General features: G+C 40.1%; 1 protein-coding gene across 1 annotated transcript in view; it reads left to right on the forward strand.

Moving 5' to 3' along the window:
* PNLIPRP3 (pancreatic lipase related protein 3) overlaps positions 1 to 12,899 on the forward strand; it is a 40,485-nt gene that overhangs the window by 24,473 nt on the left and 3,113 nt on the right. The window contains exons 6-10 of the mRNA XM_052661129.1: positions 844 to 963; positions 1,047 to 1,169; positions 4,500 to 4,618; positions 7,619 to 7,751; positions 11,712 to 11,823. Coding sequence (XP_052517089.1) covers positions 844 to 963; positions 1,047 to 1,169; positions 4,500 to 4,618; positions 7,619 to 7,751; positions 11,712 to 11,823 — 607 coding nt within the window. The remainder of the gene's footprint in view (positions 1 to 843; positions 964 to 1,046; positions 1,170 to 4,499; positions 4,619 to 7,618; positions 7,752 to 11,711; positions 11,824 to 12,899) is intronic.

Consider the following 12,899-nt stretch of genomic DNA (forward strand, 5'->3'; position numbering starts at 1 on the left):
CATAACACCTGTGCTCACCTGTCTCAGCACTGAGCACATTGAATTGCAGTGCCTTCCCCTCCGAGGGAACAGACTAGACCTTATTCCTTGGATCCAGCTCAAAACCCTGTTCCTGGCACATAATAAGTGCTTGATAAATAATTGTCAGGTATATAAATGAGGAGTTATGTGAATGATTGTAATATTTTAGAGACCTTAAATACCTTAATCTTTGTTTTAGTAGACGTTTGAATGGGAGACAATGGACTGAAGTCTGACCACCATTTTCCATCTAATATGTAACGGTCCGTTTTGCATCTAACATATGACGACCTTGTCAAGTCCCTTCACTTTCCTGGGCTTCAGGCTTTTGTTTGTAATACAATGAATGGAACTAAGTGAGCCTTAACTGAGGACTATGATTCTATTATTTTAACTGTGTTGCTTTGTGATTCATCTTTACATTTTAAAGAGTTCTTAGCTTTTATTTATTTCTTTTACATATAAATGTTGCCTTTAAGGTGGTCTGCAATCCATAACCTTAGTTGTCTGTATGGTATTCCATGTACAGGCCCTAGAGAAGCTGCTCTGACTCTTCTGACTTTGTTAGCTGGTTTGGTATTATCCAGACACAGCCTTGCTTGTGTGTAGGAATCTGACATTGCAGTATATACAGATCCTGCATTTATAAATATAAACACATCCTACAGTTTATGTATCTCTCCTTCAGGCTGAGTGCTGTTTGACCTACATAAATCATATAAGAAAGAATACTTTGCCTTCACCATCTATCCTTCCAAAATAGCGACACTGTCAGTGTACTTTTATATGTCTTAGTTTAATACACATTATGCTTTTTCCTAGGGTTGGACCCAGCAGGGCCGTGTTTCCATGACACTCCAAATGAAGTCAGGTTGGATCCCTCAGACGCCAGCTTTGTTGACGTTATCCATACAAATGCAGTTCGCCTCTTCTTTGAGCTTGGTAAGTTTTTAACACAAATCGAAAGTGCACTGACAGATGGAGGAGAATTTCAGAAGCATGTATCTTGCTTTTTAAAATTTCAGGTGCTGGAACTATTAATGCTTGTGGTCACCTTGACTTTTACCCAAATGGAGGGAAGCACATGCCAGGATGTGAAGATTTAATTACACCTTTATTTAAATTTGATCTCGATATTTACAAGGAAGGTAAATGCTTTCTAAACTGCAGTGATAAACTCAATGAGCACCCTTCTTGGATAGAATATGCTTTTGAATATAATATAACGTAAAAATATATTTTAGCCCAAAACACAGTAGCATGTATGAAGTTCCCAGCAGCCATGAGGTCTGTGAGGCCAGGATCCATGTTTTAGTTAAGTCTATAACCCCAGGGTCTAATAGAATGTCTCACTAGTATGAGCAAGGAGGATGTAGTCATCCAATAGATATGTATTGAGTGCTTACTATGTGCCAGGCATTATTCTAGGAATAGCAGATGTAGGAATGCATACAAAAGACAAAAATTAGTAGGAGCTAATACCCTACTTTCGGAGAAGGCAATGGCACCCCACTCCAGTACTCTTGCCAGGAAAATCTGATGGACGGAGGAGCCTGGAAGGCTGCAATCCATGGGGTCACTGAGGGTCAGACACGACCGAGCGACTTCACTTTCACTTTTCACTTTCATGGATTGGAGAAGGAAATGGCAACCCACTCCAGTGTTCTTGCCTGGAGAATCCCAGGGACGGGGAAGCCTGGTGGGCTGCGTCTATGAGGTCGTACAGAGTGGGACACGACGGAAGCGACTTAGCAGCAGCAGCAGCAGCAATACCCTACTTTGCTAGAAAAACAGTAATAGAATAAGTGCTAAGGAGACCAAACAAAGAATGTAATGGGAATCTGATGTGTTGGTGACAGTGCAGGTGACCTAGGGAAAGGAGATTTTTGGTAGGGTGGACAGGAAGTCCTTACTGAAAAGATGACCTGAAGGAGTTAGCCACGCAGGTACCTGGGCAAAAAGCATTCCAGGCTGAGGGGTGGGAATGGCAAGTGCAAAGGGCCTGGGGCAGGAGCCTGTGAGGTTCATGGCAGCAAGGAGCCTATTGTGGCCAGAGTGAAACAGAGAGGAGAGTAGTAGGGCCTGAGGTTAGAGGAGGAACAGGGCAGAGGGAGACAATGTAGGGTCTTATGGACTGTAGCAATGACTTCAGCTTTTACTTGAGGGGGATGGGAGCCATGGGAGGATTTTGAGCAGAAGAAGTACATGGTTTGATTTGCTTTTTAACAGAATCACCGTGGATCATAAGTTAATTTAATCACAAATTAAACAAATAGTATTTAGCCCTTTATAGAAGTTTCCAATAGTAATAATAAGGCACTTTATAAGACACCAGAAAGTTATTATTTGGGAGTTCCATTCCTCCCTATCTCTATATCATTATCATGTAAATAATGATATGTATCATCCATAATATATGATAAAGCACAGTAATATAATGTATGATGACATGATAGTAAATTTTTGGATGATTCTAAATATCCCACTGCCTGATCCCATGTGGTCAGAATGTCTAGATGATGTAATTATTCTATCTTCCATCTGGCAGTTATAGAGAAAAGAAACACAGATCATGGCATTGAGAGTAGCTTGAATTTCCTCTTCACTAGCACTAAGTTACAAAGTTTTACTACCTGTTTTGAAAGTAAATGTAATTAGAGCAGTGACTACTTAAAACTGGTAAAACTATAAATACTCAAACTCAGAATTAAAGCCAGTTCTATCTAATGTTGGTAAGCAAAATTCTTTCAAAAAAGACCTATTATAAAACTTCTTTCTCATTATTTGTTATATTATGATTTGAAATCATTTCTATTAGGATAAAGACTAATTTACATAACTATATTAATTGTTATATACTGAGTACTTGAAATTATGTCAAATAATTAAAATAAGCCTACATTTATCATAAGGTATCATTTTGAGATACTATAATTCCTATAACTTTATTAGATTACAAGCATATTTATCATTCATGTCTTCAGATGACTTTTTAGCTTCAAAATATTTTATTTTACATTATATTTGTTACTAAGAAATCATTTACTTTTAAAATTCATAGTTCCCTATGTTCTAAAGAACCATCTTGTCTAAACTACAATTAGTTATGAATACAAATTTGTATGTAAAGAAACCTGATATAAGGGAAGTCTTCCTCAAAAAAAGGTGTCAATTCTTTATCACTGCTATGTTGCATTTCTGAAATGATCTCAGTTATCTATTGTATAACAAACCATAGTGGCTTAAGAGAACAATAGTTTATTGCCCATGATTATGAGGCTCAAGATTCAGGCAGAGCTCTGCTTTGCTATGAGTCCATTGGGTGAATGCACGTGATTGCATCCAACTGGGAGCTGGGCTGGGCTGGGCCAAGCTGGGTGGGAAGATCCAGGATAGCCTTCCATGTGTAGTGCTTTGGTACTAGCTCTCCTCTCTAAGTAGTCTGTTATCCTTCAGAGCCTCTCTCCCCAGCCAGTTCACCTGAATTTCTTAACATGGAGATTGGGTTCCAATAGAGCAAGAACAGATGATGGAAGGTCACTGAAGACCAAGGTCATGATACTTGCCCAGTGTCAGTTCCTCTATATTCTCTTAGTCAAAGAAATCACAAGACTAGCCTATAACCCAGAAAGGTTTTTAAAAACCTTTATTTAGAATCATCCAAAAATTTACTGTCATGTCATTATCAGTTCCACCTCTTGATGGAAAGAGTAGTAAAATATTGCAAAGGGGTGAGGACCTAGGAAGGAGTGACTCTTTGGAGTCCACATTTATAGATAAGTGACTTGCCACATCTAGTGACTCAAAGGGGAGCCAAGTCATGTAGGTCATGAGAAGAATAGCCCATGCCATGTAGTAAAAATGTTGTTATGTAAGGAAAAGAGAACATAAATGACTGGAATGTATTTCAGAATACACAAATGTGCCTAGAACTTTTATGAATTATTGCAGTAATCCTAACTACTAGTGGCAGTAATGCTGTGCCTGACAATGACAGAACCAATTTGTCTATAGCATTCTTTCCAATACATTCCACCTGTCACATCTTGAAACTCAGCTGAAGGTGTGCACTGGTTAACCTTGCTGGCTGTTTTGTGATTGAATAGGAGGGAGTTCAGTCATTCCTGCAGAAACAGGGAGACAGGAGAATTAATTGGTCTAAGGCAGAGATACTGTGTACACAGCGATACTTAAAACTCTAAGTGCTCATGTCAGATATCTGGGAAGTGTTGGGGATGGTAGTATCAGAACACGGTCATCTACATTAAATGTCCCGTTAGACTCACACAAAGAATTATTTGGTACAAGAAGATGATATGTAATATTAATAAATGTACAATATCTTAAACTACACACAAGGTCTGGTGACCCAGATCCAAGTCAAGAAACTATCATTTAACATTACTTTTTCTAGGGAATGTTTCATACTATCAGTTATCAGTTCATTGCTACCAGTTAATTGAAAATTGTTTTCACAGAAGTGTTTTCCTTCTTTGATTGCAACCATGCCCGAAGTCATCGCTTTTATGCTGAAAGCATTCTCAATCCTGATGCATTTATTGCTTATCCCTGTACATCCTACGAATCTTTTAAAGCAGTAAGTAAAGCATTTTGCCATGTAATTTAATTAGCAAGTCATTTTTTGAAGCATGATCAGTCAACTAAAAATTAGAACATTAAGTATGTAGCAAAAGAAATGTATCTGCCATTTGGGTAAATAATAGATTCTTTCTGTGCTGAGTGCTGAACAGTAGCTGGGGTTGCTGAAGGGCTTAAATAACTAAACCAACTATTTGTATTCTGGTTGTTTCAGTTCGTTTGAATTATATCCAATTTTGCTTTTTTGGTCATTTGTTATGCAGTTATTAGATTTTGTGTACCAGGCATAAGTCCAGCACAAAAATTTTTGTGTGTATATATTTTAAATGTTATCCTCTAAGATGCCCTGAGAAGACTGAACCAATTAATAGCTACAATCAAACATATTACTATTTACCTGGAACATGAAAATTATTTTATTAAAATTTGATTATTCATACAGAGCAGAACTGAAGCATACATAGCTAACAGGAATTCCATACAAATCAATATACATTACAAAATACCAAATCTGATTTCACTTGAGTCATGAAGCACGTGGTGCCAGATCTGAGCTGACTATATTTTTCATTTGCTTATCACTGTGAAAAGGTAAAAAGAAAATCTATTTTGTAGCGTAAAGTGGAAAGATTTTCCTGCTTCTGCTTTAGAGACCTATCCCCTGTTTTATCAGGGTAGGAAAATGTGGGGTTTCAAACCAAAGTGTGTTATAAGCAATGGCATTTTGTGAATAAGAACAGTGTTGGGACAGGAGTAAGTATTTCCCTCCTGTTACAGATCAAGAAGGTGAGTGAGCCCTCGGGCTGTCTTCTCAGGTCCTGAGCACGTCTTCCTTGTTCATAATGTGGCTGGTGAACTGCTATTCTCAGAACCCTTGCCAGACAAGCACTGACATTTCCCCTAAACCTCCTTCTCCCCGAACTCATCCTTCCTCAAGCCCCAGATGCTGCTCTTAATAGCTAAAGGGATCCTGACATTTACTACATCAAAGGCAGGTGAAAGCAGGTTCTCAGAGTCACAGTATATTCAGAGTTAGCGGGGTTTAATCAGCTAAAAACGGGAGAACTCTAGGCTCCTATGCCACAGAGATGCTAATTATGGCAATAAACTAGAGAACATTAAGTCAATTTCCTTGACTTATTTTATTGTACTTTTATCCAACAGTCATAAAAAATGAGATGGAATTTTAAAAAATAAAAAAATAAGAGGGATTTTAGTGCTAGGCCATCTGATTCACATTCTTGTGCCTTCACTTAATAGACAAACAAACTCAGACAAATTGCTTACTTCTCTGGGCTTTAGTTTCCTCATCTGCTAAGTAAGGAGACTAAAAACATTATAATAATAATATTTTGTGAGGATTAATTGACCTAAATGCACATAAAGTGCATCAAACAGTGCCTTGCACATGGTAAGCACTCACTCAGTCAATATGAGGCCTTATTAGTTTGTTAGTATTTTTGTTCATTAAAAATGGTGTTTTAAATGGGGTGTTTTACTATAATCCTAGGCTTCCCCGGTGGCTCAGCAGTAAAGAATCTGCCTGCAGTGCAGGAGAGGCAGATTTGATTCCTGGGTTGGGGAGATTCTCTGGAGGAGGAAATGGCAACCCAGTCCAATATTCTTGGTTGGAGAATCCCATGGACAGAGGAGCCTGGAGGGCTGTGGTCCATTGGATCCCAAAGAGTCAGACATGACTGTAGCGACTAAGCATGCATGCATGCTCTATAGTCCTAGCCTAAATATCTGTAGTTTGTAAGTCCGAAAGTTCAAAAACCTAAAATAGCAAATACTCCAACATTGCTATCCAGGTGTTTTAAAGTTAATATTGTTAGTTTTGCTTTAGATTTTAAAATACACAGATAAAATGTAAGTACCTTATATTTCATTCATGCCCTTCCCTAAGGCAAACTTTGAGGGAAATTTATATATGTAGTATCTTACTATACGTGTCTTTCTGAATTTGTTTTTAAATTAAATTTTGTAAGATCTACATTGACATATATAGACCTATTGTATTTAGTAGGAATTCTGTAGGAATCAGCCACATTTTATTTATTCATTCCCCTGCTGCTGCTGCTGCTGCTGCTGCTGCTGCTGCTAAGTCACTTCAGTCGTGTCTGCCTCTGTGCGATCCCATAGATGGCAGCCCACAAGGCTCCCCCGTCCCTGGGATTCTCCAGGCAAGAACACTGGAGTGGGTTGCCATTTCCTTCCCCAATGCGTGAAAAGTGAAAGGGAAGTCGCTCAGTCATGACCCCATGGACTGCAGTTCATGAGGCTCTTCTGTCCATGGGATTTTCTAGGCAAGAGTGCTGGAGTGGGGTGCCATTGCCTTCTCTGATTCATTCTCCTACTAACGTGCATTTTGGTTGTTTGCAGTTTTCATTATTAAAAGCAATTCTGCAATAAACACCTTTGCGTATCTCCTTATGTACTTGTGTAGAAGTTTCTTTATGACATATAATAGAGGTGAAATTTTCAAAGCATATGTGCATTTCCATCTTTATTAGACATTACCAAATGTCTGTCTGCAATGCCTGTTAATTTATATTCCCATAAGAAGCAAATGAGAATTCCCCACTCCATATCTTACCAATACTTGGTGTTTCCAATTGCCTTAATTTTTGCAAATCTGCTGAGTATGAAATTGTATGTTGTTTTAATTTGTACTCCTGGCAGCTAGTAAGATTGAGCATCTTTTTACATAGCTATTGACTATTGACTTTCCTCTTCTATGGACTGTCTGTCTATTCATGTTATTTACTCATTTTTCTAACAGCCAGCCCTTTTTCCTTATCCCTCAGTTGTTTTTGTTTTATTATGCTTTGTTTTTGAAAACAGGCAGGATAGTCTATTAGGCAACTTAGTCATTCTTAAATGCATATACTTTATTTAGATATGAAAGATTTATTATAGTTTAATAATACATTCTGAGTTTATTGAAGGTCAGCATGTCTAATTACATTTCTAATTACCTCTTATTTTCTGTCACCAGGGAAATTGCTTTCATTGTCCCAAGGGAGGTTGCCCAACAATGGGTCATTTTGCTGATAGATTTCACCTCAAAAAAATGAAGCCTAATAGATTATATTATTTTTTAAACACAGGGACTCTTTCGCCATTTGCCCGTAAGTATCATAGCTGATTTTTATTGTAATATCTTAAGGCACTTACCTTTAAATATTCAACAGTTTTTACTGAGTGTCTACTAAATCACTGGGCATTGGGCCAGACTCTGAGGATGCAGTGAAGAACAACACAGTGAGTTTAGGCTGGGGGAAGGAAAAGGAAATTCTCAGTTTCAACCCTGAGTAATAAACTTTCTGTTGGGAGATGCAAGGAAGGAATTTTTGCGCTCAGATCAGGGAGGCTTCCAAGGAAAGATGCCTTCAATGCTGATTCTTGAAAAGTGCATAACAGAGGGAAGGAAATAGAGTGTTCCAAGCAAAAGGAGAAGGCAATGGCACCCCACTCCAGTACTCTTGCCTGGAAAATCCCATGGATGGGGTCGCTAAGAGTTGGGCACGACTGAGCGACTTCACTTTAACTTTTCACTTTCATGCACTGGAGAAGGAAATGGCAACCCACTCCAGTGTTATTGCTTGGAGAATCCCAGGGACAGAGGAACCTAATGAGCTGCTGTCTACGGGGTCGCACAGAGTCAGACACGACTGAAGTGACTTAGCAGCAACAGCAGCAGCAAGCAAAAGGAACTGCATATGAAAATGCCTGGAGAAAACGGAGAGCTGGAATCTAAAAAAGATCCCCCTACTGAAATTGTAGAGGCCAGGAGGAAGGCAACATGAAGCGGGTAAGATAAGAGAGGCAAATCGGGTCAAATAATGAAATTATGCTCCATTTGGGAAGTCTGGGTTTTATCTTTGGCCAGGTAGAAGCAAAAAGAACCTGGGTGAGGGGTTTCCCTGATGGGCCAGTGGCTAAGACTCCATGCTCCCAATACGTAGAATGTGGGTTCAATCCCTGGTCAGGGAACTAGAGCCCACATGCTGTAACTAAAGATGGAAGATCCTGAGTGCTGCCACTAAGACCTGCTGCTGCTGCTGCTAAGTCACTTCAGTCGTGTCTGACTCTGTGCGACCCCATAGACGGCAGCCCACTAGGCTCCCCCTGTCCCCATGATTCTCCAGGCAAGAACACTGGAGTGGGTTGCCATTTCCTTCTCCACTAAGACCTGGCATAGCCAAATAAATAAAAACAAGTAAAAAGAGTTTTAATTTAAAAACAAAAGGAACTGGGTGAATGGGTTTGTCAGTTCAGTCACTCAGTTGTGTCCAACTCTTTGCGACCCCATGGACTGTAGCATGCCAGGCTTCCCTGTCCATCACCAACTCCTGGAGCTTACTCAAACTCATGTCCATCAAGTCAGTGATGCCATCCAACCATCTCATCCTCTGTGATCCCCTTCTCTTCCCGCCTTCAATCTTTCCCAGCATCAGTGTCTTTTCCAATGGAGTCAGTTCTTCGCATCAGGTGGCCAAACTATTGGAGCTTCAGCTTCAGCATCAGTCCTTCCAATGAATATTCAGGAAAGATTTCCTTTAGGATTGACTGGTTGGATCTCCTTGCAGTCCAAGGGACTCTCAAGAGTCTTCTCCAACACCACACTTCAAAATCATCAATTCTTCGGTGCTCAGCTTTCTTTATAGTCCAACTCTCACATCCATACATGACTACTGGAAAAACCATACCTTTGACTAGACGGTTCATCTAGTTTTTCCAGTAGTCTTGTATGTATGTGAGAGTCAGCCTTGTCTAACTCAGTAAATGGGTTTGAGGGATGCAGAAAGTGGAGAAGTCAAGGATGATTCCAACTGGGATGATGACATACCATATGCTGAACTTGGTAACCAGGCAGAGAGGCTGGTTTGAAGTAAGTGGATGGGCTCACTTTGTAACATATTAGGTCTGAGATGCTGTTAGGATTTGGGCATGTGCGGTTAGATTGGGTCTCAGCCTCTGGAGATCGCTGTGGTCCACAGTCAAAGATTCGAATATTTAGACAGTAACCTAAACTATGAAGTGGATGACGTAATTACCCAAGAAGAATGTATCAGATGAGAAGAAAGAGAGCAGAGAAAGTGGTCCCTGTGAAGGACACTGAGGAATGAATAAAGAGAGAAAAGGTAAAACCATGTGGGAGTCAAGAAAAGAAAGATGATGGAAAAGGGAGAATGCATTCACTGCCCCCAAAGATAGGTCCAATGAGACAGGGCCTAAAGGGGTTTGTGGGCTAAGTCCCATCACTGGTGAGTTTAGCTTTCAGTGGAGAGGTGACAGTGGCAGCAATTCAGTGGAACGGGCAAGGAGGGAAACGGAGCTTTCTGATGATGATAAATTTGTGAACTGAAAATTCTCTTTGGTAAATTTTTTCCCCTTTCAGAGGCTTTTCAAACGACTCTATGAACAACTGCATGTTTTCTGTGTTATTAAGCATACAACAATTTTGGAATTCAGAATGAAAGATCTGTTTAGTTCTAGAGTTCTTTAAAAGTTACACTTGACTGTTTGCAAGGGATTTATCCTGTTAGGAGGCTTTGTGTTGACTCAGACCTGTACTGACTGGGAACTCCTAGCACAAAGCCTGGTGGGAGAGGAAGGGACAATTCATTCTGCCTCTGAGTCATTAAAAAAACACAGACTTTCTTGCTCAATAGGTTTTCTAGATATTTTTCTGGATTAATTGTCAAACTATAGCAAATTAGAATTTGGCTATGGAAAGCAAGGAGTCCCTTGGACTGCAAGGAGATCCAACCAGTCCATTGTAAAGGAGATCATTGGTAGGACTGGATGAACATTGGATGTTCATTGGTAGGACTGATGTTGAAGCTGAAACTATAATACTTTGGCCACCTGATGCAAAGAGCTGACTCATTTGAAAAGACCCTGATGCTGGGAAAGATTGAGGGCAGGAGGAGAAGGGGACGACAGAGGATGAGATGGTCGGATTGAATCACTGACTCAATGGACATGGGTTTGGGTGGACTCTGTGAGTTAGTGATGGACAGGGAGGCCTGGCGTGCTGTGGTTCATGGGTTTGCAAAGAGTCAGACACGACTAAGGGACTGAACTGAACTGAACTGATGGATTATAGCCTGCCAGGCTCCTTTGTCCATGGGATTCTCCATGCAAGAATACTGGAGTGGGTTGCCATGCCCTCCTCCAGGGGATCTTCCTGACCCAGGAATCAAACCTATGTCTCTTGTGTCTCCTACATTGGTAGATGGGTTATTTACCCTAGCTCCACCTGGGAAGCCTAGTGAGTTGCCTTACTTGCTATTAATTCTAGGTAAATCAAGAGAATGACCAAGAAAATTAACTAAGAGAATTACTTTTGCTTTTTATACTCGAGTTTCTGCCATAAAATGATGTAGAAAGACAGAACAGATAAATCTTTGGTTTATTTTTACAGGCTGTATCCACATATCCAGACTGGGAGAAGATAGATCAAGAGTACCTAACAAATTCCTAGCTAGCAGATTAGGAACACTCTCTTTTATTTTCAAAGGGTGTGAAATCACCCTTTGTCTGCTCTAAGTCTTTCCAAAACATATCCTGAAACTCCAGTACTTTGGCCAAACTGGAGTTTCAGCGACTGAACTGAACTGAACTGAACTGAACTGACGGAAAGCACACACACCACAGAATACAAATGTAATGGATGGAAGAAGACACACACGTTTTTCTAAAGTCCAAAAAATATATGGAAAATTAAAGAATTTTCTTTAAAAATATTATTAACTATTTACTTTGCAAAATCAACATGTGATAGTTTATATGTCTTTAAAACTATAACCTCACCAAATTCACTCAAGCTATATAAAGTTGTATTAATATTTTCTCATGAACATGAAAAGCTCTCTTCCACTTTAATCCTAAAAGCTACATTTACATTAAAGTAACCAGGAGATAGTGAAGGACAGGGAAGCCTGCTGTGCTACAGTCCATGGAGTCTCAAAGGGTCCAACACAACTTAGCAACTGACCAACAGTAACAAAGATGTCATGCTTTCCACATGTTTAAAATCCTTCTCTCTCTCTCTCTCTCTTTCCTATTTTCTCTGTTTCCAGGTTGGAGGCACAAACTGTCTGTCAAACTTGATGGGAACAGCGTCACTCAAGGAAGTGTATTTCTCCGTGTAGGTGGAATGACTGGGAAGACAGGCGAGTTTGAGTTTGTCAGGTAGGCAAGGGTGATAACCTGGCCGGTAACAGTGCAGGTAACAGTGCTGTACTCAGTCATCATGCTCAGTAAGGCTCAGGCTTTTCTTTTCCTACAGTACCACCAGCTATCATCTGATAGTAACTTTTCTTTTTTCCCAATATAAAATAGAAATCATAGTATCTATTTCAGCCACAGTTCCAGCTACAGACAGAAAATTTTAGGAAATGTTAAGATGAAAATACAGATCTAGATTAAGCAAGTGGAAAAAAAAAAACTGACAGGAAACAAGATATGCTTTTAATTCAGTCTGTTATTGTTATACAAATTTTGGGCATATCACTTTATTTTCAGGGATTCCCTAATAGCTCAGTTCGGAGAAGGCAATGGCACCCCACTCCAGTACTCTTGCCTGGAAAATCCCATGGATGGAGGAGCCTGGTAGGCTGCGGTCCATGGGGTCGCTAAGAGTCGGACATGACTGAGTGACTTCACTTTCACTTTTCACTTTCATGCACTGGAGAAGGAAATGGCAACCCACTCCAGTGTTCTTGCCTGGAGAATCCCAGGGACAGGGGAGCCTGGTGGGCTGCCGTCTATGGGGTTGCACAGAGTCGGACACGACTGAAGTGACTTAACAGTAATAGCTCAGTTGGTAAAGAATCCACCTACAATGCAGGAGACCCTGGTTTGATTCCTGGGTCAGGAAGATCCACTGGAGAAGGGATAGGCTACCCACTCCAGTATTCTTGGGCTTGCCTGGTGGCTCAGCTGGTAAAGAATCCACCTGCAATGCAGGAGACCTGGGTTCTATCCCTCAGTTGGCAAGATCCCCTGGAGAAGGGAAAGGCTACCTAATCCAGTATTCTGGCCTGCAGAATTCCATGGACTGTACTGTCTATGGGGTTGCAAAAACAATATATGCCATTATTGTTATACAAATTTGGGCATATCACTTTATTTTTATAGATTCCATATGAAATATTTATATGAATGGCTGAATTTCTAATAAGCTCCCTAAGTAGTATTCACAGGTATAGGATATGTGTTAAGATAGTCAAAGTTAGGAATAATTCAGTAGCAACATTGACCATGCA

Source organism: Budorcas taxicolor, chromosome 23, assembly GCF_023091745.1.
Source record: "Budorcas taxicolor isolate Tak-1 chromosome 23, Takin1.1, whole genome shotgun sequence".
Taxonomy (NCBI): Eukaryota; Metazoa; Chordata; class Mammalia; order Artiodactyla; family Bovidae; genus Budorcas; species Budorcas taxicolor.